The 27,273-nt window shown below is 38.9% G+C and overlaps 1 protein-coding gene across 8 annotated transcripts in view; it reads right to left on the minus strand.

Annotated features, from left to right (window-relative positions):
* Window positions 1-27,273, minus strand: part of Rasal2 (RAS protein activator like 2) — a 276,958-nt gene that overhangs the window by 8,994 nt on the left and 240,691 nt on the right. For 6 of the 8 annotated variants that reach the window (XM_021199327.2, XM_029538939.1, XM_021199329.2 and 3 more), the window contains 8 exons: window positions 19,279-19,423; window positions 18,368-18,604; window positions 15,441-15,642; window positions 12,703-12,902; window positions 10,961-11,822; window positions 3,756-3,890; window positions 1,627-1,829; window positions 186-273 (listed from right to left, as the gene is read on the minus strand). In XM_021199327.2, coding sequence (XP_021054986.1) covers window positions 186-273; window positions 1,627-1,829; window positions 3,756-3,890; window positions 10,961-11,822; window positions 12,703-12,902; window positions 15,441-15,642; window positions 18,368-18,604; window positions 19,279-19,423 — 2,072 coding nt within the window. The remainder of the gene's footprint in view (window positions 1-185; window positions 274-1,626; window positions 1,830-3,755; window positions 3,891-10,960; window positions 11,823-12,702; window positions 12,903-15,440; window positions 15,643-18,367; window positions 18,605-19,278; window positions 19,424-27,273) is intronic. The other 2 variants (XM_029538940.1, XM_021199328.2) reach the window with 1 other exon arrangement.

Consider the following 27,273-nt stretch of genomic DNA (forward strand, 5'->3'; position numbering starts at 1 on the left):
CTTCACACTAATATTAATGCTATATCAATATGGAGGCCATATGGAAACTCATCCAATATTCAAAGGATAATGCCAAGAAACTTCCAGTATCTTGTTTTCTACTGATTTGCCATTTGCAAGGATGGGAAGTCAGAGAGTAAAAGCTATTAAAACAAGTGTTTTCACTAAGTTCAGGGCCTGCTTACCTGTGCATCAATTATTTTCTGCTTTGCATCAATAACTGCTTGCATCTCAGCATGATCCTTCTTTAATTCTTCTTCCACAGCCATTAGCCTAGAATGTGGTAGGAAGAAGGTATCGATATTTTCAAAGACAGGGCTAGGTAACACAGAGAATGAGAAACTTAAAAATTCTGTTTCCCAACAGAAGACCTTTTTTTATTGTAATAACCTTTTCTTTCTTCTCCTCTCCTATCTGCCCTTAAAAGAAGGCATCCTAAATGGAGTCTTTTACTGTGATTGAGTCCATAACATTACATTTTCTTAAGAAGAATATTCTAGAAATCATCTTCCTATTAGATTACTCCCTTAGCAAGCACCTTAAAATAGCAAATGAACAAAACCAACAAAACAAAAAAAGGCTATCTACTTTTAAAATTATTTATTATTGAGAGAGTATCTCATGTAGCTCAGACTAGCCTTAAGCTTGCTATGAAACTGATGCTGGCTTTAAACTCCTAGTACTCCTCTCTCTACCTCCTGAATACTGGAGTTAGTATGTGCAAGCACCACCATGCCTGCTGCAAACCATCTACTCTTCCTCCTGAGTTATACTGTAGTTACCATCCTGTCTCCCTTCTCCCTCAACAGTAATGTTTCCTACAGGGCACTCTAGTAGATCTCATTTCCTCCTCACATCTCAGTCCATTTATGCAAAATTCTTCAGTTCTAGTCCCATTGCTCTTGGCACCAGGTCACTTATTACCAGGCTACTCAAACAGCAACGCTTTTTATGTTCTCTTTCTTTGCCCACAGTATGTGGAATTATCAAAGCTAGTGGTTATGATCTGAAGCCTGATGCCTGGCTCCAATCCTAGGTCTCCACTAACCATGTGACCTTGGGCATGCAAGTGTTGACAATTTTTCTATGTGTAAATAAGTGATAATGATACCTGGTTCAGAGAGCAGATAAGATAAAGTACTATTTACAAAGTGATTAGAAAAGTGCTTGGCCACAGCGAGTGCCCTGCAAATGCAGTTACACAGATTTCTTCCCTGCTTTCCTTTTTGGCATCTACGGCACTTTTTGGTCTGGCCCTAAAGACATCCAGTGAGACTGCTTTGTTTTTGGATTTGTCTTGGGAAAACTGAGTTAAATCTTAGATATTGTAGATTTTGAAAACCCAATCTTTATCTAAAACTTCAAAGTAAATTCCTAGTTTGTCCCTCTTTTTTCCTCTAATATTGTTATTGTTAAAGAAAAAAGTTCCTACTTTATCTTCATAATAAGCATATGGGATTTCATCTGGGCAGATACCTGAGAGACACAGTCATTACGTTTATATTGAGTACTACAAAATATATGGTGTTATAGACATAGACAAAAACTTTTCTCCAAGTATTTGGACCATTTTCCCACTTCTTTGTACCTAACTAGAGCCAATCAGAGAGCAGGTGGTCTTCTAACCTGCTGATGATGCTTTTCATCTGGCTGTCCTTCTCCTCCTGCTGTCTGCGCAGCCGCTCCTCACTGTCCTCCAGCCGGGCCTTGTACTCCAGCAGCAGCTTCTGCATCTGCTGCTCCTGCACCAGCAGCCGGCGCTCATACTCCTCCAACCGTCGGCTGGACACTCGTAGGCGCTCCTTCAGCTTGCTAATTTCTTGTTCATACTGGCAAAGGGGGAAATGAATGAATGCAAGGAATATCGTCTTTGGAAGTTACTATCCAGAGAACCCCAGATGACATGGTAGAGGCTGCCTGATCTGCCATGCCCTAGCTACTACCCAGGTTATTTAAAAGTGTCAGCTGGCATAAATGTTAAGGAAGCATTGTCATGTCTAAAGTTACATTTTAAATTTTAATTTGTCATTATGAATTCTACAGATATATGTACTTCACACTAAACCACCAGTTGTGGCAAGCCATATCCAATCTGCAATGGTATCGAATGGAAAGGACAAAGAAAAAGAAAATGATTAAAAAGTTAGAAGCCTGACAAATGACTTAAGCTAAAAGCTAGCTGTCCACAAGAGAAAGACTTACATGCTATCACTTGTACTGCAGGGTTTCCGACATTGGGGCTCATTAGACTATCTTTACTCCACTAGAACTCACCCTTTAGACAACTGAGAGTAAAGCAACATTTCTGCTGCCATTAACTCAGTCAATACCATTTCATGACAGAATAGGCCATTCCTGCTTCCCCCTTAATTATAAGAGTGTGAAATATTCAGGTCATAAGTACTGACAAGGGTCTGCCTCTTCTCAAGGAGGAATTAATCTTGTCTCTTGCCCCAATTCTGTGATGTGGCTTCATCAGCCTGACCTGGTACCACCTGCTGGAACCCATACACGTTTTCACTAGCCTTCTATAAATTCTGTAATTCAGCTGGTTACTTGGCCCTTCATGTACTAGCTCCTGTGGATGGGTGGTTAGTGTGATTGAAAGTCAAACTGTGGGCTGGAGAGATGGCTCAGCGGTTAAGAGCATTGACTATTCTTCCAAAGGTCCTGAGTTCAACTCCCAGCTACCACATGGTGGCTCACAACCATCTGTAATGGGATCCAATGCCCTCTTCTAGTGTGTTTGAAGACAGCTACAGTGTATTCATAAAAATAAATAAATCTTAAAAAAAAAAAAAAAAAAGTAAAACTGTTCAGGCCAGGTGGGGTTCATGAGATTCTTCATGGAGGAGCTACTTATCAGTCATTAGTAAACTGATGATACATACATATGGGGTTTTATAAACTATAACTTATAATACAGTCTTAATAATTGGTGAAAAGACAACTAGCTACTGCTTATCCACTTCTCTGCTCTTAGTTTTTCTGGCTAATATAGGAAGTTGAGGCTGAAAGCCTTATAGGACAGCTCTGACAGGTTGGGCTGCACTGTTAGGCACAGTTGATGATTTTCTAACAAAGAAAGGTTAATTTCTGATGGTCAACTAAATGTTAAGGTTATAGCCTAATTTTTTCCAGGTCTGTTTTTCTTTAAAACAGTATCTTTAGCTCCAGGGGTAGAGGACAGAAGACTGAATTTGAGGCCAGTATGGGGGTATGTATAAGATCCTGTCTCAGAAAAACCAACCCACCCACCCACAAACCCACCCACCCACCCACCCATATACCCTCCAAAATACTATATGAAATCCCCCAAACAACAGATATCATTTAATTATCTGTACAGTTAATTTGTCTTTATTCACAAAATTTAAAAACCCCAATAGAGCTAAAATATAAATTGATTGTTCCCAAGATATAGATTATCTAGTCCTAAAATAATTGTGAACTTGAAGACCCGAGTCTATAGAAATAGCATTCATCTAAAATGATTAGAAACAAGTATAAGAGTGCCTATTAAATTAAAGCAATTTGCATTAAAAATTGTCACCCCCCCCTCCTCAGCATGACAGAGATACCCCTGGCCTATGATGCACAGATGTGATGGTGGCTTACACAAGAAGTAGAGACTGGCTTACACAGGGAATCCCAGGCCAGAGGGTTTTTGTTTTTTTTTTAAAAATTAATTAATTAATTAATTATTTTTAAAAATGATCTATATCAGTTGTCAACAAAGACAAATTAGGTTCTACCTTTTCAGCATGCTTGGCTTCATCTTGATTTTGTTCAGTTTCTTCCACATCCTCTTCATACTGTCCATTGTTCAGAACCCAGGCTGCTGTCCTTTCTACTGGGGACATTGTGGCAGAGTCCACAGGTGACTGAACCTGTCAGAGATTTTTATTACCATTTTCTAAAGCACTAGTTATGCTTTATAAAGACAATTACATAACTGTGATCACTCTTAATAAATGCTTTCACTCTTTTAAACTGAATTTTCAGTAATAATCTATCAGTGCCAGGGCCAGAGAATATGTATTTATACCATAACATACATGACTTCTAAGAACCATTCTTTTTTTTTCTTATATATCCATGGATTACAGAACTGGCTGTTGCTGAGCAAGCTCACAGATGCACATATCAGAAAGCCAGCACTGATCTTATATTATAGTAACTATTTAGAGAAAGAGAAGAAGTGACATTTATTACTTTTCTAGAATACTGACTTCTTGGTGTGCTAGGACCATTCAAGAGTTTGTGCTTTACTTAGCTGTGTTAGGTAGGGAAACTAGAGCTCCGTATAACGTTCTAGGGAAATGTCCTGTCACTAAACTATGTCCTCAGCACTATATAAGGAAGTTTGTGAAGAACCTAAAGTCAAACTATGAAGTTCTCTAATAATGTAAGCCTCTAGAGCACCTTTCTATCTAGAAAGGACAGCAAGGTAAATGGTCCTTTCTCCATGAAGATATACAGAGGGTTAGAAAATTCTAGTCTTGACAAACAACTCTGCCACTTAGCATTAAAAACCTCTGTATATAATCTCTTATATTCTATGTCCTCATCTATTGAATGAAGCTGTCACCACCATCACCATTCCCATTACCTACCTGATTATCTCACAGGGAGTTTTGAGGGTTGTAAGACACTGTTATGTGAAAGTTCTTTGGTAACTTAGGAGTGTTAGTTTCTAGGCTGCCAGAGAAAGGAAGCAAATGTGCATGCTTCATGTGTGTGTGTGAAGGTGAAGGGAGATGGGGAGGAATGAGTGTGTGAGCAGAAGTGAGAAAAATTTGTATGTTTTGCTAACTTTTATAGTTAAAATAGATTTATATTTTGGGGAACAACTCTAAATTTCATAATTGAGGAGAACTCTCTCCTATGCCTAGCTATGGACTTTAAGAATCTTTATACTGCTCTAGACAAAAACTCAGTTAAACTCTTAAGGGGGTTTTGATGACTGTGAGGGTTAGAAGGTAAGAGAAAAACCTGTTCGCAGAGAGTTCAGAGATGCATTGCAAGAGACTTTTAAACACACACAGGACTAGTACAGGCTATCTTAAAGGCCTGAGAACTTGGCTCAGTAAGAATGGCTTTATGCCTGAGGAAGTATGAAGTTTATGTAAGTAGACACACACACACACACACACACACACACACACACACCCACAAGAATGTAGAAATTCCCTTTCTAAAGTCACCTTTTACATTTGCATGTGTTAGTTTTAAACTTCAGTACCCTTTGTACTTAAAATTCTTATACCTTATTTGTGTCAGTGTTTGCTCTATCTTATCATTAACATTTATCTACTTTAAATGTAACCTTTCATAGTTAGCTAAATCCTTATGCTAAGCAATGTCAGTAGACCCATGAATTTGATACTATATAATTATGTTATATATTTAGATATTAATGGTTATATTTTTCAAATGTATCATTTACATAACTAAGTAAATAACCCTGTAAACTTAATTTTAAACATCATACTTTGGGAACTCTGGCCTAAAGAGTACACTGTCATCTACAAAAGGAAAGAACTATTCATATAAAAAGTTATGATAATTTGGCATGGTGTCATATGCTTCTAATTCCAGCACTGGGGAGACAGAGGTGGGCATCTCTGTGAATTTGATGATGGCCTTGCCTACATAGTGAGTTCTAGGACAGTCAGGATTACATAGAGAGATCCTGTCATAAAAAAACAAGTTATAAGATAAGACAGAAACTGAGAACACTTCATAAACTGCAAGTAGTTTATACAAAAATACATGTGTAGTTTCCTGCTTACCAGATGTGAAAAGCAAAGTGTATCAGCCATCTCTGTACTGACAGAGACTCAAACACGGGCTTAATTATCTGCTAAAACAAACAGTGCAGCACCAAACCTCAAAGATGGATAGTTATCAATATTTAAAGGCGACAAGTGGCCCTTTAGTTTTATAATCATATAACTTTAGCACAGCTAGGGTCCATGGAAGCTGCTTGGCTAGGATTTTCAATTCAGCAGCAGTTTGAAGTGAAGTAACTATTTGAACTAGTAACTCACTATTAAGAATGTATTACTTAAGGCAGCTACCCAATAGCTTCCTGCTTTCAATGTTTAATAAGATACTACTTGAAGGAACTTTTTTTCCCTGTCATTCGTTAGGGATAACTTCATTATCTATAGAGCTCCTTAGTTCTAAACTAATGGTGTGGCTAGGAACACACAAAGGAAGAAGGTCTCAGCTTGCGAAACATATTAAAAACAACATGGGTGATCTCGGCTTGGAATGCTAATGCGGAGGATTTTAAAGCAAGGGCTGCTATGCACTACTGCTGATGGTGCTGCTGCTGTATTTTTAGGAGGACTAATGAAACACCCACTGAACTGTGGCAGATTGTGGAATGAACTGGACATCTCAACTCTCTTCCTAGTTTTGTGGGTGAATCTCACTCTGGGGTAAGCTGTTAAAAAAAGATATATAAAATTGACAAGATGGGTCACATCAGCTTTACTCCTGTTTATGTCACAGCCTTTAAAAACTACGAGTATAAAGAAATAGAGAGGAAATTATAAAGGAGTTACTGTACTAGAATGGGAGAAATTAAAGGTAATTTTGGGTCAAAACTATTACAATATGCACACTAAAATCTGACTTTTACAGTTTTTCTTTTTAAAGAAATATTTATTTATTTAATATGTATGCACGTTTGTCTTTGTAAGTTTGTGTGTAACACATGTATGCAGGAGCTCTCAGGAGGCCAGAAGAGGGAGCTGACTTCCCAGGAACTGGAGTTACAGGCTGCTGTGAGCTGCCATAAAGGTGCTGAGAGTCCACTCTGGGTTCTCTGCAAGAGTGGCAGTAGGTGCCCTTAACCACTGAGCTATTTTTATTTATTTAGGTTTTCTTTTTTTGGTCTTATGTGTGCTGGCCTTCTCAATTACATCACCAAACTAACAGCACCATATTATACAATTCTTCTGAACAACAGTGACTAATTCAATGTACAAGAAATGCTCAAAAAGATTTTACATATTAACACTGAGTTCTCCTTAGAATTAACTGATTGAAAGATACACTGTGTAGAGAAGGGCACTGTTCTTCCTTTAGTTATCTGGAAGAACATCAAAGGCTTTTCATTAACAATCATCCCATCTCCTTTTTATAAGCTGGATATGTAACAAAAGTTATTATCTCTAATTCATAGTCAAAGAAATGGAGTGGTTCAGATTTCATCTTGCTTAGCTACAGCCTGAGGAAGAAATTTATATTTACTTAACTTTTAAGAGGCCGTGAACAAAAATGAAGGGTGAAAAAAAGACTTGAGGAGGAGGGTATCCTACAGTCTCCTCTGAGTTGATGCTGGTAGGTTTTCCTTGGGAAAGACAATGCTCTAGGGCAAAAGGGCCTGACACAACAGTTTCACCGATACCACAGTTAGTCATGGGCTGACTCTGTTGGGACAGCTGGGAACAGGCCAGCTGCCCCGCTTCTTGCTGGTGTTTACTAGATACAAACAACACTTGGTGTCAGTTTGTTCACAGTCTGAACAACAGCAAGGTCCATGAACTCCGAGAGTCCTTGAGGAGATTGGTTAGAAGAGGTCTCCACAAATCTCTATGTGAGAGCTGCAGCAGACCCTGGAGGGCTCGTCACAAGCCTATTTAAAAGGCCTCTTCAAATTCAAATTTCTGACACACTAGGTTTAAACGACTCATATATTTAAAATAAAGTCTACTATTTGTACAAGATGCATGATATGTAAACAAAAATAAAAGAGAAGAAATGAGAAAAAAGAAATCCAGACAGTAGCTCACATGGGTCAAAATATTCAGAATTTTCCAAAGAAGAATTGTTTCTTAGTAAAGTATTTCACTAGGATATTATTTCCTTCCTACTCAGTATTTGAGAAGACTGAATGAAGTCAGTCACACTTGCCAACAAAGGCCTCTCCTTTGTGCTAAGACACAAATGGAATTTGCATGGACAAAGCCACTGATAATTATTGCTGCCTACAGAGCAATCTCCACAAAGAAATCTTCTAGGTTGGGAGAAAGAAAAAAAAATTCCCTAACACGATTTGCAATTAAAATATGTAGAGGAATTTGCCTTAAAATGTGCTGATTATACAGAACTAGAGGATTCATGTGAGGTGAAAAAACACAAGAAATGGAAAGATAAGAAAAAGAGTAACAACAAGTTCAAAACAATAAACTCTTTACTTACTGGGTAGAAAAAGTCACTGTAGAAAATTCAGTTCTCTGTAGAACTTGAGCAACAAAACACTAGGCTTCACCTTCTGAGATAGTGGTTGTTATCAGCAGTGTATAAATGAAGATGAAAAATTTAAATCTGTGCTAGGCCATTTCACTGCTGCTGTGCCCAGTTCATGCCAGGATAGCCATTCCCTCATTCACTAACAATGTACAAAACTTAAAATTAAAATTTGATTTTTGGCGGTGATATACATCTCCTACCTCCTGCCTATCTAGGCAGTCTTTTACTCACTTGTGGGATCCTTATGTATTGTGCTTGTGTGACAGGCGTATTTTTCTATAGGGAAAAAATGGTGTAAATAACAATTGGTCTCAGAGAAATGCACAAGAATTATAAGCATAAATACTACATGATAGAACTCCATGATACAGGAAAGAGAAATGGGAAGGCAGAAGAAGAGAAAATTTTAAAGCATGTTTATGAAAGAAAAGTTTATTTAATATACTGCAAGGGGCACTTGGGTGGGCTGCCTGGCCAAAGAAGAGATGTTTAATTTTCCTTTTCTTTTCAGGGCTGAACCTAATCAGCGAGAACTTTTTCTACTTCTATCTCATCCTCACTGCCCTCTGGCTGCCCTAAGCTCTCAACGACAAATAAATCAATAAGCTATCAAATAAAAGGGCCAGTGCCAGGTCAGGTTAGCCTTCTGAAATGTGAATTACTAGGAGGCACAGATTCCAGCAAAACATCAGAGGCTGTCACCATCGCTCTTAGTTTCCCTCCAGAACTTGGAAGATGACTTACTGCTGAAACACCACACACCCAAGTCATAGGACAATCAAGTGGTATTGACCTGAAAGCTTCATCCCTTCTGACTAGCTTTTGGAGTGCTAGAAGGTTCTATGCATGCTATACGGGAAGAAGTAATCAAGTCTTTCCAGCTGTGAACCCTGTGAGCTACAATAATAGCTGGTGTAGCAAGATATGTCTAAAAGAGACAACAAACTCCTTCTGACTGAACTTAAAACCTGCTCCACAGACAGAACTCATGCCTGGTACTATCAATTGGGCCAAAATTCCATCATTGGTTAGGTGATAGGTCTTAGGGGACAACCTAATATTATTCTGCTAAATGAACATAATATGAAACTGATGCCCCTAAGTTCTTATCTTTATACCAATAGATTAGCATATCCTTTTGTAGTAGATGCAGAGATCCACAACTGGTCAGTATGTAGAGAATGAAGATTCTGAAGTGCTCAATTTTAAACCAATAGCATATACTGTCTCCCTTCAAGGGGTGCTGATACCTTCAAGGTATAGCTGATTTTGTGAAACTAATGTCCATTATTTGCTGGACATGACAGAACCACTATACCCATTAACTCACAAGAGCTGTGTCTGTGTGTACAAGATCAAGCCAGCTAAAGTTCCAACATAGACAGGGGAAGGGATCATAAAGTCCTCCAATTGCTGAGAAACCATTGGCACCTGACTGCCCAGGGGAGGAAGAATAAGTTGGCTTTAGGGATACCATTCCTGAAAAACTACCTATGCTCCAGTAGGTAGTCTGTACCTAAAGGCTAGATGCATATACACACACGTACACGCACACATAGATAGCCCTAAGTGGACTAATTTTTTTTTTTTTTTAAAAGAGAGCGACTACATTAAACTGGGATAGAAAAGTGGCACTGAGTAATAGGGGAGGAGCTGGAGGGAAGGGAATATGGTTGGATTTGATCAAAACACATTTTACGCAAATTCTCAAAGAATACAAATATTCAAGCCAGGTAAGTGGTGCAAGGCTGTAATTTCAGCACTAGGGAGGCAGAGGCAGGCTAACTTCTGTAAGTTCAAGGCCAGCCATGGTTACTCAGTGAGACCCTACCTCCAAAAATAAAAAAATAATAAAATAAAAATATTACATAAAAACTCCATAAATAATTTTTTTTGAGAAAAACTCTTTTACATGAAACACACATATAGGGGAGTAGAAGAAAGAGATCTCTCTAAAGTTATTAGTTTATATCTAAGGGCAAAAATATATATAAATGATTCAAAGTGTCATACATTAAGAAAGGAATAATTACATTTTAGGCAAATAAATAAACTTTCAAAGTGTTATACTGGTGTGACACGAGCTGGACTAGCTCATGTTATGTAGTAATGTAAGAGATGTGCAAATATTTCAAGAACTTATCAGCCATCTGCGGTTTTGTATTTTCTCTTTCTTTCCCTTGCCTCTCGAGGTGTTCAGTTGTTTATTATTCTAGCCATTTCCAGGAAAAGGCACATGGGACTTGGCATTTCCACAGGGAGGTGGGGGATGAAGTATAGAGCAGTTATGTCAAACTGTAAGTTTAGAAAACTTCACTCTGGAAGCTTAAAGAAAAGAATTAAGGATTAGTTTCCAGATTCCTTAAGTCCAGTTGATTTTGAGTATGGCTCTCCTATTTAACTGATTATTCACTCGGTGCCACAGCAGTGCGCTAAGCACACCTCAAGGGAAAGGTGCTGCTCCTCATGGAAAGGAAAAGCCTCCTGAGTGTTTGTGTCTCCTAACGGTAACGGGTCTAGCTCTCTTCTGCTCTCACCTACCCAGAAGTCCCCAAACCTTTTCCTTTCTTTCTTCTGTTTAAAGGTTGCAGGAACACTATTAAGTGTCAATTCAGTTCTGGACAATTTATACATAAAGGGCTAATGCAGCTGCCCATGCAAGCAGAGGCCAGTGCCTTTTAGCACATCCTACCTGCTGTGTCTGTTGTCTCTGGATTGCTCTCACTTTGGGAACAGGGCTCTCTCTGGAAGAAGAGGACTGCTGCCTCGACCGGCTCCCATTCTGCACAGGTTCAGCCATTAGGGCTGCAGATGTCACTGACATGCTCCCTGTGCTACGCAAGGAAGCACTGTGTGGCAGAGATGCGGGTGCTTTGGCTCGGGCACCTAATCCAGAATGGTCCAGTTTTCGGATTTGGGACTGCCCCGTACTATTTTGTCGTGGTAGAGCAAGAGGTATGTGTCTGTCTGGTACAGTGTGCCGCCTGGAGAAGTCTTCACTGTGGGAGCTTCTTTTGGTGAAATCTTCCATGCTGCTATTGCTGGGTCCACTGAGTTTGAAGTCTTCACTATTGCTTTGGCTTCTAGAACTGGCAGTGCTTAGGTTCTCCAAACTGGAATCTGCAGAGGCCTTTGGCATTGCTGGAACTGGGTTGTTGAGGTGATAGACGGGATTCTGGAAAGACAAGGGCTGGAGACTTCCTGGCTGGTTCAAGGCTGGGTGCAGGGGTCTTCTCACTTGAGGTGCACTCTGGGGAGTGCTCTGGGTTTCTCGAAGCTGTTTGATGCTAGCTACCTGGGTTATAGAAAGCTGGCTTCCTGCAAGGCGCATAGGCACATCAAGCATGACAGATGCATGCTCCACCTGAGCAGCATGAGTGTCCTGGAGGTCCATGAGGGAGATGCTCCGACCATTAGGAAGACTGTTTTCCTTTTCATCCTTTTCAGAGTACGTCATGCTTTGGGAGGAGGCTTGCTGAACCAACAATAATGTCTTCCCTCTGAAATAGCTGTCTGTGTTATCCTGGCTTGGAGACTTTAGTTTATGCAAATCACTGTGGAAAAAGAATGGCCCCTAATTACTCTTGAAGCAAATTCAACATAATTAATAGTTCTTCTGTTTGGGCATATGAACTCTTCTGAAGTTTTACAGGTTCAATGCGGAAGTTATATTTCTATAGAAAATCAGATTTCATCCCTATAATTCTTAGAATAAAATCTAGCATTGCTAGTTTTCTCTCAACGGTAGAACATAATGTACCACTCATCACTGTCTTCAGCTTTTACTGAGTTAGAGCACTCTCCCAAATGCTCTAATTCATATGTAGTTCTGTCTAAATCTTCAAACCTTGCCAATTCAGAGCTCAATATTTTATTGACCTATCCAAGCAGACATAGACATAAAACCATAAAATGGTTTTAACTGAGGGTCTACAGTATAGAGGTTCTCAACCTATGGGTTGAGATCTCTTTGGGGGTGGCATAGCAGATGTTCTGCATATTAGACATTTAAATGATGATTTCTAACAGTAGCAAAATTACAGTATTGAAGTAGCAATGAGATAATTTTATTATTGGGGGGTGGTCACCACAACATGAAGAACTGGAAAAGGGTTTCAGTATTAAGAAGGTTGAGAACCACTGGTCTAGAGAGTGGTAGACAATATGAAAATATGAATTTTATAAAAGCCCTTCCTTCTATGAAACATAAATGATCTCTGTGTATATTTACATTATAAAGCACTACAGTATCATCCTAGAAAGCAAGAAATACTGACTGTGTGCATTTGTGACAAACAATTGGGTTTATCTTGTGATTCTTTTCAGTTGCTTATAACTTGTAAGTTACAAACTTAAAAAATACTTTAAATAGGTTTCTGCAAAATGTAAACATTATCTGCTGGGGAAGCAGCGTTCAAACCCTGTCTTTTGTACCTGTCAGTGGGGTCTTCAGATATTTTCTGTAGCCCAGAGGAGAGGCTTCCACTGACGTTTGGACTGGAGCTGTGTTCAGCAAAACGTCTTAGCTGCTGCTGAATGGGCGTGGGGTTAGTCAGAGACTTGGTAATGTCAGCAAGAACACGAGGGAGAGGTCCCAGTTTTGCCACAGTTGCCTGTAGGAAGGAATTTTCACCCTAATTGGACAATGAGCATTGTGATATCCACAACATATTGTTTTGGGGACAATGATGCCCATTGATGGAAGGATGTAGGTTGGAGGGAGGGTAGGTATTGCATATGGGAGTGGCAAGTTCATAATGCATTGTTATGGAGCAGCGGAACCATGGCGTCGAGATGAATGGAGGAGGCGGAACAAGGTGCAGTAGACATTGAGGAAAGAAAGAAATAGAAATTAGGATTATGCAAATAAAAATTAAAAGACATGCTCAAAACAAACAAACAAACAAACAAAAAAACAAACTATTGCCATTCCGACTAAAATATGCATGCAAAGCACACTAAGGCTTTGAGTGGCTACCAGACCAAGATGGAGAGGGAAATGGAAGAACCAAACACCTTCTAACCAAAAGAAACTTGAGGATCAGATGACTGGCTTGTGTGATGAAGCTTCCAAAGAAAAAGGATGATGTGAGGAAAGCAGTACATGCCAACATACAGGAAGGTGCCCAGAGACTGCAGGGCCCAGAGACAGACTGCAGGGCGTGCAGTTAGTTTACACTACAACCCACTATCCACTTTATCTCGGGGAACCTCGACTCACTGTCAACTGAGTCTCCTGCTAAATATCCAAACCAAACAAACCAGGATAACCACATCATCTTTCATCCTTTTCAGATATGCCTAAACTTCTAGTTCCCAGGACCAAAGATTAAAAAATGAAGAAATGTGCTTATACAGAAAAATGTGTTAAAAGAGACTTCATGAATAAATGAGATCTATTTAAAAAAATAATTGCATGTTTATCTTATTGATGTACTTAACAACAACTTTTAAAATAAGTGCTTTAGTAGTCTGGTCTATCTTGGAACACACTTTGCAGACCAGGCTAGTCTCAAACTCAGGTAGATCCACCTATCTGCCTTCCGAGTACTAGGATTCAAGGTTTGTGCCACCTCACCCAGCATTCCTAGCGGAATTCTTTTATTTATTTATTTATTAGTTTGGTTTTTCGAACAGGGTTTCTCTGTGTAGCCTTGGTTGTCCTGGAACTCACCCTGTAGACCAGGCTGGCCTGAAACTCAGAAATCTGCCTGCCTCTGCCTCCCGAGTGCTGGGATTAAAGGCGTGCGCCACCGCCGCCCAGCCATGGAATTCTTATCCCCATGGATTCTCATGGAATCCTCAACCAGTATGCAGTTTAGCCCAACATTCATGGTTGCTTTAGGGATTCTTTAGCTTCTCAAAGATCAATAAGATGTGTGTGTGTGTGTGTGTGTGTGTGTGTGTGTGTGTGTGTGTATGTGTGTGTGGTGTGATTCTGGCAATCAAACCCAGGGTATTATTCATGGTGGGAAGGTATTCTTATGGAATTATACTGTATGCATTTATTGCTAGCATTCAAATCTAGCTCTGTGCATGCCAGGCAGGAGCACTAACTCTTAGCTACACACACTCCAGTCAACTAACAGACTCTTCTACTCTGTTAGACTAGGTATGAATGACATCTAAAAAATGCCTTAATTGCTCAACATTGCTAAGATTCATAAAGAAGAATTTACTTTCTACATAACTTCAACTTAATATCTACCTAGCATTTCTCAAAGTGAAGATGTAGTTCTTGAGAATATGAAATAGTTTATGGTTTTATAAACATTTTAAGTACCAGTGGACATACTCCCATCCACATATTTATTCTAGAAAGTGAAATTTACTAAGAAGTTTATTATTCAACATTATATATAACATTTTATAGTTGAGAAAAATTTAAGAAAACAATTAAGTCCTTATCACAGAAAAGTAACACCAATTACTGAACTATTTTCTACTACGGAATCTACTCCTCGTTGTAAGATCTCAGAATGAAGAAAATGATTGGTATACTTTACACTCAGTTATTAAAATAATATAAGTTCATTTGTCACTAAAAAATTATTTTTGTATTCTTAATTCACATTGGTGGATGAGGAAAACATCCATATTTTCAGATCCTATATGGCTTTAGTGCTAACAATTATATCCAGGTCTGAGACACACAGTAGAAAAGCAACTCCGCCATGGGGAGGCTAGCTTAAATGTGAGGGACGATATTTGATAAACCTGTACTTTTAAAAAAGACCTTGTCCTTATAAATTACTAGATGAAGTTTCTCCCACACAGATAAATACTCTAGTATTTGGTAATAGTTTCTAGGCAAGCTTTCAGACATGTATATATGTATATACATATACATACACTGGCAGGGTAAATATGTATATATATGTTTCAGACATGTATATACATGCACATATCTGAAAACTTTCTATACTTAACTCTACAAATTCATAGAAATATTTCATCAGCTCAGATAACTAAGCATATATTAGTGATACCATGGCTCCCTAGGAATTTTGGTTGTACATCACTCACTTAATGATAATCATTTACCTTCAGATGTCTAAAGTAAGGAAGGCTGCTTAGCCAGCAGAAAGACTGTGCTATCATAGATGACTGCTAAAATCTGGACACTAAGGTTCAGTGTCTCCCATTTCCCACTACCCTCCCTCCTACTTTACCTTATCAAGTTGGGAAACTACTTCCCATAGTAAGGAATGCAAAACTGACAGCTCTCTGCCCAAATCAATGTAACCATCGAAGCCTGGGGTGTTTGAGATGGTGTCAGGATTAGAGATCTCCAAAAGGAACCGCTTCATTCCACCCCATTCATGTTCTAAAAAATCATTCATGAATGCCATGTACTCCTCTTTGTTACCAAACCTGAGTTAGGTGAGAAGACAAGAAAGAACATACATCAAGAAAAAACATATTAATATTTTGAGTTGACTTAAAAATAGGTATTATTATGGGCTGGTGAGATGGCTCAGTGGGTAAGAGCACCCGACTGCTCTTCCAAAGGTCCCGAGTTCAAATCCCAGCAACCACATGGTGGCTCACAACCATCCGTAACAAGATCTGATTCCCTCTTCTGGAGTGTCTGAAGACAGCTACAGTGTACTTACATATAATAAATAAATAAATCTTTAAAAAAAAATAGGTATTATTTCTTTTTATTTTGTGATGAGGATTTTGTTTCTTTAAGTGGTAAATGCTACAATATTCTTTTTTAGTAGTACTTTAAAATTCATGTTGAAAAATCTCAAGAGTAGAAACAAAATGCCTTTTTTTTGGTCTCCAAAATTCTCATATAATACAGCCCCTAGTTATCTATCAAATGCCCATCAAGATGATTGTCAATTTAACTAATTTCAGTTTCCAAATATATCCCATAGTAGACCCTTCTTACCTGTGGCTCACACTGAGACCTCCGAGTGGTACCTGAAACTGCAGGTACCATGGGACTCTGTTTTGCTCTATACATGCACTCATTAAAAACAACCCCCCCCAAGTAAAACCAACCTTAAAACGACTTTATAATTTTTCTTTAGCATATTCAAACTTCCAGCGCAACTATTTTGATTTTGGGGGACTATTATTATGTAATAACAGGTTATTTGAATATAAGTATTATGATACTTCATTAGTTAACATAAAAACTAGGAGCCTAGTAGTAACAGGTAGGTGGCACATACTTCATGGATATATAGAATAAATGGATGATTGATATTCTGGGTTGAACTGAGCTAGACTTCATGAAACGTTTGCTCCTCAGAACGGTGTGTTTCTAGAATGTCCCATTTAATATTTTTGGACCAGAGTTGATCATGAGTTAGTAAAACCATGGACTGTAATTCTTGCACAAGGGGAGATTGTATGGGAGTGGGCTTTTCCTTTTCTTTTCTTTAAAGATTTATTTATTATATATAAGTACACTGTAGCTGTCTTCAGACACACCAGAAAAGGGCTTCAGATCTCATTCTAGATGGTTGTGAGCCACCATGTGGTTGCTGGGACTTGAACTCAGTTCCTCTGGAAGAGCAGTCAGTGCTCTTAACCGCTGAGCCAGCTCTCTCAGCCCCAAGGGATGGGCTTTTACTAAGTCTCTGCTCATGCTCTTTATGTCATCAGAGAAGAAATTTCTGTCCCTCTAGATTTTATCTATCCTGTTTATATAAAACCTGCTCCAATATAACCTAAAAATAATTTTATAAGAAATAGCTCAAATATGGGCAAATCTTTCTGTCTTGACCTAGCTATGAGGTTCATAAAATTCAAACAGTGAATTAAAAAATAGTCTATTAGAGGGCTAGAGAGAGATGGTTCAGAAATTAGGAGTGCTAGCTGCTCTTCTAGAGGACCTAGGTTCTATTCCCAGCATATACACAGTGGTTCACAATGGTCTCTCACTTCAGTCATAGACGAGCCAATGCCTTCTTCTGGACTCTGCAGGCACCAGACATGCACGTGGTACACAAACATACATGCCAGCAAAACACCCATACATATAAAAATAAATAAAAAATTAAAAACTACAAAATAAGTCTAGCGTGGTGGCGCACATCTTTAATCCCAGCACTCAGGAGGCAGAGGCAGGCAGATTTCTGAGTTCGAGGCCAGCCTGGTCTACAGAGTGAGTTCCAGGACAGCCAAGGCTAAACAGAGAAACCTATCTTGAAAAACCAAAAACAACAACAACAACAACAACAACAACAAACAACAACTACAAAATAATATATTTGAAGACAATCTGCTTTGCTGACAGTTTTTCTTCCACATACTATTTGTTGGTAGAAGCTTGTGTGTCTGAACATTAACTATACCTGTAATCAAGTTTGTAATGTGTGAACTCTTTTCTGGTTCTTTTTTTTTGTCTATTCCTTTTCCTTTTCCCTTTCTTCTCTCCCTCACCTCACTCCTTCCTTCCTTCCTATTTTTGGAGACAGTCTCATGGCCTTAGACTAACAGAGACACACTTGTTTCTACCTCCTGAGTGGAGGGACTGAAGGTGTGAGCCACTGTTATTTGTTTTCTAAGCCTATAGAAAAGTTGAAAGAATAAGAAACACCCATATGCTTTTCATCTACATCAAACAAATGTTAACTTTTGGGGAGGGGGCAGGTTTGTTTTCAGTCTCTACAGATATGTATACATTTTTTTTTATTATATAGAACCATTTTAAACTAAATTATAAAAAATTATAGATACTACCTCTAACTTACGATATTAATTAAATTTCAAGTGTTGACTCTTTTAACAACACTTGTACATATGATATAAGCACATTACTAGTGCTATTTTTTCATATTGCTAAAATTATAGTACATGTATCATTTGACATTCTATTTTTTAATTAGTATTTTAATCTAGTTATATCAGCATTTTCACAGTATTGGATATTTTTATATAAATTACTTTAAATGTTATAAATACTTCAATAAATGTTTGTACCAGAGCTTAATATTTATTTCCCTTTTAAAAATTTTATTGACAATGCAATAAAAAATCTAGTAAGCGTAGGTATGTGGCTCCCTAGCCTCATCCAAACGCTCATGCATTATTTTAAACCAGGTCTTTTTAAAAGGGTTCGGGTAGTAGTTTCCCTTACTTGGCAAAGTTGGCCAGGTTCTGAATGACCTTGGCAATAAGAGTTAGTGTCCGAGATGTGCGGTCATCAGGATACTCCTGCATCAGGTTGAAAAGACTGGGAGACATAATGGCTGGGCAAAGAAAACGGAGAAACAATGAGGCACTGATGAGCCGCTCACTGATGTCTTGCTTGCTTCTGTTCAGGCACTGCTGCTTCCATGATGCAAACACTTCTTTCAACTCACGAGGGAAGACACTAGAGAAAAGGGAAAACATACACACACAAAAAAAAACCCCAAACCTCTAAATATAAAAGTGTCATGACCCATGAAAGTATAAGTGACCCCACTTTAACCCAGGACTGCACTGACCAAGAGCTGAGCTAGGAGTTCCCACTAGACACCTAGGGATTGGGATCAGCCTGAGTCGTGGCTGACAAGATGTGGGAAATTCACAGAAGGCCAGATGGTGATTTGAAACTGAAAAGTTACCAAACTCTGGAGTAGTACAAATTTAGTTTAGCTAAGTAGGAAAATGGCATCAGGTTCCTGACTATCTGGTTTAATACAGCTCACCATAACATCCTTAAAGGCTGATATGGAAAATCTTCCCAAAGTCACCATTTGCTTGTGGTAGAAAAAGATCAATATTATGAATACATCTGTTCCATACTAGCTAAGAATTTAAAAAGTCAAAACAACCCCAAACCAAATGACACAACCCTGCCCCACATCTCCAAACTCTTCTTTTAGGTATTAGGAAGTGGACTGCTGACAGATGGAAAGTGTGATTCAGAAGTCCTGCTTACAGCAAAGGGTGACATTCTAGACAGCACTAAGGAAGGGGAATCTTGCAATTTCCTTCAAGTCCTTTCCTTGTGTGGACTTTCATTTAGAAAAGGTAGGTTCTGTGGCAAGGATACAAGCTCACCAGTATGAGTTGATGATCTTGCAGAAAGCCAACTCGCAGCACATTTTCAGGTTGCTCTGATGCTCCATCAGTTCACTGGATGAACACTTGCTGGGGTCCACTTCACAGTTCTCATCTGACTCATACAAGGCTTTGATGAACTCCCCTGATCCAAGAGAAAACGTGACAAGCACTATAGCAATACTCTACCTTCCTAAATAGAATATGAAATGGGACTCTTGAGTTTTCTTTCCTCAGACCTGGCATGGAGAGACCATGAAGCATCACTGCTTTAGAACCCAACAGCTAACTCCACTCATGTACTATGTTTATTCTCTTTATCCTGGAAGCAGAATACAACCAATCACCAGCATCATCATTATTTATAAAAATAGCAACAATTTGATTTAAAAATGTAGTATCTTTTAATGGAAACTCAGAACATATTTAATTATCATGAGCTTGTAACAGAGCTCCCCCTTAGTAGTATACGTAATATCATCATTCCAGATTAAAAAACTCAACCGAAGCTTGATTAAACAGGTAACCCAACTAAGGTTTTAAGAGTAATGTTGGTGTCAAACACAGATCCAAGCAAGGCACTTCAGGTCTAACTACTATTTGGGACAGTAATTTAACCTTCCACACAAAACTGTAGCATTTCTTTTTATATATACCTTATATGTTTTCCATAGACAATGGTTTACAAGCATTGGCCAAAGAGCCTGCCTATAAAGATATGCTTAATATTCTCTGACATCAACTTATCTGTTTAACCATGTATGCTTCTTCAGTATCTTCTAATAGTCAATGTTTTAGACTCTTTTTTTTTTTTTTTTTTTTTTTTTTTTTGTTTTTCGAGACAGGGTTTCTCTGTATAGCTCTGGCTGTCCTGGAACTCTGTAGACCAGGCTGGCCTTGAACTCAGAAACCTGCCTGCCTCTGCCTCCCAAGTGCAGGGATTAAAGGTGTGTGCCACCACTGCCTGGCACTATTTTATACTCTTTTGTGCATATTTATTCACATGCATATCTCACTGGTAGGACAAACCTTTAAATATTAGGAAGCAGGTTTTAATCATGTTCAAACCCACCCCCTTGAACAATTCTCAAAAAGGAGTATAAAAACTTAGTAAGTGTTTTATAAGAGATGGAAGTACATAGTTTTGTTTTCTTACAGGTCTCTCTTCATTAAAGAGAAGTGGGCCTTTTAAAGACCCTTGATGAGGTTCAAGGTTACTTTTTGAGTTCAAAAGGGTTCCTGAGCTGAGGTTCAGGTTCATCAGGTTTTGGAGGAGAACAATAATTTCTACAAAATAAAGTAGCAAAAGTAAAATGAAACACGTTTCCTGTCAACATGATTATTACTAAGGTAAAGAAAAACTAAAAGCCATCATGGAGGATGGAAAGTGCTGTTTAGAAGAAATACTCTTAGAAAACAGGAAACTAAGTGGCGTGCGCGCACACACACACACACACACACACACACACACACACACACACACACGAGGCGGGGGGGAATGGATATGAACACGCACTAAAGTATCAAGAGAGATCTAAGGTCAAGCCCTGGATCCCTCACTTAACTGACGAGTGGCCTTGAAAGGTCACTTAACTAGTGTGAGCATTGGCTGTTTTATTAGCATTAGACATGCCTTGTAGACTTGTGATAAGGAACACCATCCCCAATGTAGTGTTCTTGGCATTTAGTTGGGGTCCATATAGAAAGCATTATTATGTACAAAATATACTACTTTAAGATAGTTTTTAATAATGCAAAAATCGCTAAACTGGTAATGTTTAGAATATGTTAACAATTCCTATAAGATTATATTCGTTCCATGTTTCCACACAATCTGTTTCATTTAAAGGTACAAAATGTAAACTTAAAATTATCAGCTTCAAATATTTTGGTAACAATTGGTCAAACTGGAAATCTAATATTCTATTAAGGATGTTCATTTGCGTCACAACTATTCTAGGGAAATACTAATAATATAAATACTATTTTTCTTTCATTCTTCAAGTAAATAGCCCAATAATCTACTCAGGGTCCAGGCACAAACTGTTTGTAGTATCAGCACCATAGGGCCTCAAAAGATGAGATACCTTAAAAATATTATTAAAATTCAGAAAATTGTTCTCCTTTTTGCAATTATAACTTATATCCAATAACGTATAGCATGCTCAAACAAAGATGGAGCTTTTTAAAAATAGGTTTGCATCTAAAAAGGTACTTCTTTGAAAATTGACTGTGTTGCTTTGCATCTGAAAAGAATAAGAGCTACAAGGTGGCAATTGCTGAATTTAAATATTTAACAAGTACGTATCCAGACTGTTTTATAATCTATTCATCTGTATTTGCATGAATATAAGCACAGGGAGGTCACAAGAGTGTCAGATTCCTGGGGGCTGGAGTTATAGGTGTTTGTGGATAGCTCGCTATTATGTGGGTGCTGTTATGCAACTGCAGTCCTCATGATTATGTAGCAAGCAAGCTCTCTTAAATGCTTAGCCATCTTTCCAACCCCTTCTTTGAAAACACTTTTTAAATAAAAAAAAAAATTAAAGTGCCTGGTGTCAGTGGAGATCAGAAGGTGACATCAAATTCACTGCTACTGGATTTGTGAATGGTTGTGAGCCCCCATGTGGGTGCTGGGGACCCATCATGGGCTCTCTGCAAGAGCAATAAGTATTCAACCACTGAGCCATCACTCCAACCCGCTCCTTTCCCCTTTTTAGGAAAGATCTCATGTACAGCAGACTGACTACAAACTCGTAAGCAGTCATGCCTTTACCTTGAAAGTGACAGAAATACAAACATGTACCACCATGCTCAGCTCTATTATGTGTTTTCTATGCAAATCACATTGTTACTATCATCAACATTTCATGGGTTGACTTATTACTGCTAAAAGGCATTTGCCTCCAACACCAGCATGGAAATTACACCTTCTGAGAGATTGATGTTTTTCAGATGGCATTTCTTCTGTGTCACAAGACACCAACAAGTTGACTTAATTCAGTCAGGTAAAGGGAGTGAACAGATGGAAGACTTATGTCTAAATAAAGCAGAGTTTTTCAGTAGAGAGCATGCTTTAAGATCAAGACAGCCTACAAAGCTAAATGATACATTATACATGCAACTTTCTTTGAGGATGGGTGGATATTAAACTACCAATGAACAACAATCCCCAGGCCTGACTGGCAGTTTCTAAAATCAAAAAGTTTAAGGAGTTTAGAAATAGCACCTCTTTTTTTGCTTAAAGTGTATGACATACAACAAAACTTCATTAAGAAGATGACAATCCAATCTCAGTACAGAGGATCTCATGAGTTTTTTCATGCTCTTGGAAGCTGCAACCATTTTCTTTACCCTAGCCCATGTTGTTAGGTTACAGAATATTAGAAGAGATCTCTGGACAGTTGGCTGAATTGTTTCCCATGCTCAATGAACTAATTTTCATGCCTTGGTAAGCTCATTAGATATTTAATTATTTATTATTGTATCAAAGGACTTGGTATTCATTTATCACTTTGGACATTTAATTCAGAAATCCCTTTAAGCAAAATAGAGTTTATAATATCAATATTCTCACCTTTGCGTTCATAGGATAGAGAATATTGTTAGAGATGCTTCATTGTTACCTTTTATTAGATAACATAAATCATTAAAGCAAACCATGACATATAATTGATAGTTATAGTAAGCCCCTATATAAATGAGATTTATAGCATCTTTTCTAATATAGTGAAAAATCAACTGTTTTTCCTCATAATCCCTATTAGATCTGATAACACAACAATTGAGTAGATTTCAAGATAACAGAAGTGAAAAAACAAACCTCTTGTTCAGATTAGGAATTGCTCCTAGAGCAGGTGTGCTTCATGCAGACACAGCCCGACCTCCTGCCCAGTCAGCCATTACTTTTTACCACTTTTCCTTTTTAAAATTTTTTTTCATTTTTCAAGACAGGGTTTCTCTGTGTAGTACTGGTTGTCCAGGAACTGGCTCTGTAGACTTGTTTGGCCTCAAACTCACACAGATCTACCTGCTTCTTGCCTCTCAAGTGCTGGACTAAAGGCATGTGCTATCACTGTCTGGCTTCCTTCCTCTTGATTCACGGATATCCGAAGCACCACAAGTAATATTTAACTTGTGAAACACGTTGACAACTACTTTTTCTTACCATTTGAATTTTTTTGTCAAAGGTGGTCTTGGGCTAGCAGAATGGTTCCATGGGCAAAGGTACTTGCTACGATGCCTGACGGACTTCAGCTGGCTGGGTCCCTGGCACCCACAAGGTGGGAGGAGAGAACCAACTACAAGTTGTGTTTGTTCTGTCTCTGTCTCTGTCTGTCTGCTTCTTTCTCACATACATACACACAAATGTAAATGAGTAATAATAAGAATAGAAAAGGTAGTCTTGGGGACTAAATCTAGGGCATCATGCATACTAAAAAATGTGCTACCACTGAGCTGTATCTTCAGCTTCTCTGACTCTCCCTGCTCCTAACATCTGACTATTTATGATTTTTAAGGACTCTTTATTTTTACTGAACTCAGAAGTGGAAGCTCTCAGCAAGGACAGCCCACATCTCTTGGCAATCTGCTCCTGGAGTTTTTCTTTGGCTTCTTTCATTTTTCTGGGCCCAAGGTTTAGCACATTCTGCACCCTCTTCCTCATTCATCTTAGTATGCTATTTCTTCAGAGCACTTGTGTTGCAGGACACATGGAGTCACAAGATGTTGACTCTCGGGGGCTTTAGAACAGGCTCCTTACCTTCTCTGTGTAAGGGCTTCCTGATAGCATGCTGCTGGACATCATCTTCTTTAGAGAGACTGGAAAGTTTGCAGAGTCTGCTGGTTTCCTTATGGAAATATCCCTCTTTCCTTTTCTTTTTAAACAATAACCATGCTAAGAACACTCAGCTTGGTATGCATAATACATCGGTGAACAGACATGCTCTTCCAGAATGCCTCTTAACTCACCAGCCAACGCACCCTGATGTGCATGGAGATACGCTGCTTTGTAGGGAAACCTTGTTCCTACCACTGACTTGGATCACATAACCCTTTTACTCTTCACCCAGAGCATCAGCTGGAACATCCGCATGCATGTGCTTCTCACAGTCCACTTCAGTGAGTTTCCGACATATTCAACTTCATCCTGATATAGTTGACTGTGTAGGAGGCACCCAGAAAAAGAACTCTCTTCTATCTTTTCTATCAGTGCCCAGGGCTGTGTTTTCCTGGCTTTCTCTTTTTGTATTTTATCTCTGATCATTTTCCTTGATTCCTCTTTGTCCTTTTATACTCTCAGCAGACATGAATCATGAGGTGTGTTTTTGGCTTTTTCCTTTTTGTTTTGATAATTTCTTAGCTTTATTTAACATTTCTAGATGAGTTTGTCCACAAGTCCCCACATCCTGAGTGTAGATGTATGTTCTCACTTGCTTTCCCACTGAAACACTCTCAAAATTCCTATCAGAACTTAAGGTGAATACATATAAGGTAAACATTTAATTCCCTCCTTTTCAAGTTTCCTACTTCCATGATTTCTGTTATGAATCTAATCATGGGGCTGGAGAGATGGATAAGCAGTTAAGTGTATGCACTTGAGTTCGGTTCCCAACATTTACATCTCGCAGGCCATAACTGCATATCAAGCTCTCACTCTCTTGTTCTCCCGCCCCTGTGTGTGTGTGTGTGTGTGTGTTTGCATCCACGTGCACACACATGTGCCTGTGCACATGCCCAGAAGTGCTATGACACATGTATGAAAGTCAGAACAACTTGTGGGAGTTGATCCACTGTTTCTATCATATAGGTCTTGGGAACTAAATTTGGGTCCCTAGCATTGGTGACAAGTGCCTTTACTCACTGAGATATCTCTCACTGTTTTATTTTCATGCCCCTTTGCCAGAAAAGTTTACTGCATCCTCAATTTTCTCCTTCACTTCTATGCTTTTTATTTCACGTCTCATTCTTTTTTCTTTTATGCTAATCCCTAATTGTCCGTACAAATTCTCTGCAAAAATACAGGATTTCTCTTTTGGTTAAACAAACAGCCTTATCTTATTTCCTTATGTTATAAATTCCCTATGAACAAAAAAATCCCTAAAATCACTTAGCATACCGTTATTATTACCCATTGTTGATGGTTACATGTAACTAACTGGTAAGCACTAGAAATATAACTAGTATGAATTAAAATGTGGGGTGAATGTAAAATATACACATTTCAGAGTATGGAAAATAAATACATCATTAACAATCCCCATATTCCTTCTGGTCGGCACCAGCTCCAGGCTACCTTGGGTGTGAACTCATTGGATGGTCCCATGGTCCCCTGAGGACTCTCCACCCCCAAGACACCCTAGCACGCTCAGGATCTTAGGATCACTGATGAGTGGAACACAACATCTGTTCCAAAACAATCTTGAGGGGCTGGGGCCAGCAGGAGTAGGGATACAGGAAACCTGAACGACCAGCAGCTCAGGTTCCTTCTGGTAGGTGCCAGCTCCAGGCCATCTTGGGCACAAACTCGCTGGAAGGTTCCATGGTCCTCAGAGGACTCTCCATCCCTCCCAGGCACCCTAGCACGCCCAGGATCTTAGGATCACTGGTAAGTGGAATACAATATCTGTTCCAATACAACTGGTAGTGCCTGGGTCCAGAAGGAACAGGGAAACAGGTACCCCGCCTGACCAGCAGCTCCGGTTCCTTTTTGTTGGCGCTGGTCTACCTTGGTTTCGAACACACTGGACAGCCCCACGGTCCCCAGAGGAGGTACTACTTCCAGGCGCTCTAACATGCCCAGTATCTTAGGATTCCAGGATCCCAGGAGCTTGGTCACACCAGGATTTCAGACGAAGCAAGCTTGACTGTCAAGAAATCTGACATACCCAGAATCTAAGGATCACAAGATCCTGGAATCACAGGATCACAGAGAAAGCTGGACTCTGAGGAGTTCTGACCCAACTGGAATTATAGGAAGGACAGGCTCCAATCAGATATATTGAGGGCAGCAAGCACTTGAGATAATCAGATGGCAGGAGGCAAGCGTAAGAACAGGAGCAACAGAAACCAAGGTTACTTGGCATCATCAGAACCAAACTCTCCCACTATAGCAAGTCCTGGATATACCATCACACCAGAAAAGTAAGATATGGATCTAAAATCACTTCTCATGGTGATGATGGAGGACTATAAACAGGAAATAAATAACTCCCTTAAGGAAAAACAGGAGAACACATCCAAACAGGTGAAAGAATTGAACAAAACCACCCAGGATCTAAAAATGGAAGTAGAAACAATAAAGAAGTCACAAAAGGAGACCACTCTGGAAATAGAAAACCTAGGAAAGAGGTCAGGAGGCATTGATGCAAGCATAACCAACAGAATACAAGAGATATAAAAGAGAATCTCAGGGGCAGAAGCTACCATAGAAAACACTGATACAACAATCAAGAAAATGCAAAATGCAAAAAGATCCTAAAACATCCAGGAAACCCAGGGCACAATGAGAAGACCAAAACTAAGGATAATAGGTATAGACAAGAAGGAAGATATCCAACTTAAAGGGCCAGTAAATATCTTCAACAAAATTATAAAAGAAAACTTCCCCAACTAAAGAAAGACATGACCAAGAACATATAAGAAGGTTACAGAACTCCAAATGGTTTGGACCAGAAAAGAAATTCCTCTGGTCCCATCACATAATAATCAAAACAACAAATGCACAAAACAAAGAAAGAATATTAAAAGCGGTAAGGGAAAAAGGTCAAATAACATATAAAGGCAGACCTATCAGAATGACACTTGACTTCTCCCCAGAGACTATGAAAGCCAGAAGATCCTGGCAGATGCTATACAGACCTTAAGAGAACACAAATGCCAGGCCAGGCTACTATACCCAGCAAAACTCTCAATTACCATAAATGGAGAAACCAAGGTATTCCATGACAAAACCAAATTTACACAATATCTTTCCACAAATCCAGCCCTTCAAAT

The sequence above is a fragment of the Mus pahari genome, chromosome 5 (genome assembly GCF_900095145.1).
Source record: "Mus pahari chromosome 5, PAHARI_EIJ_v1.1, whole genome shotgun sequence".
In the NCBI taxonomy this organism is placed as follows: domain Eukaryota; kingdom Metazoa; phylum Chordata; class Mammalia; order Rodentia; family Muridae; genus Mus; species Mus pahari.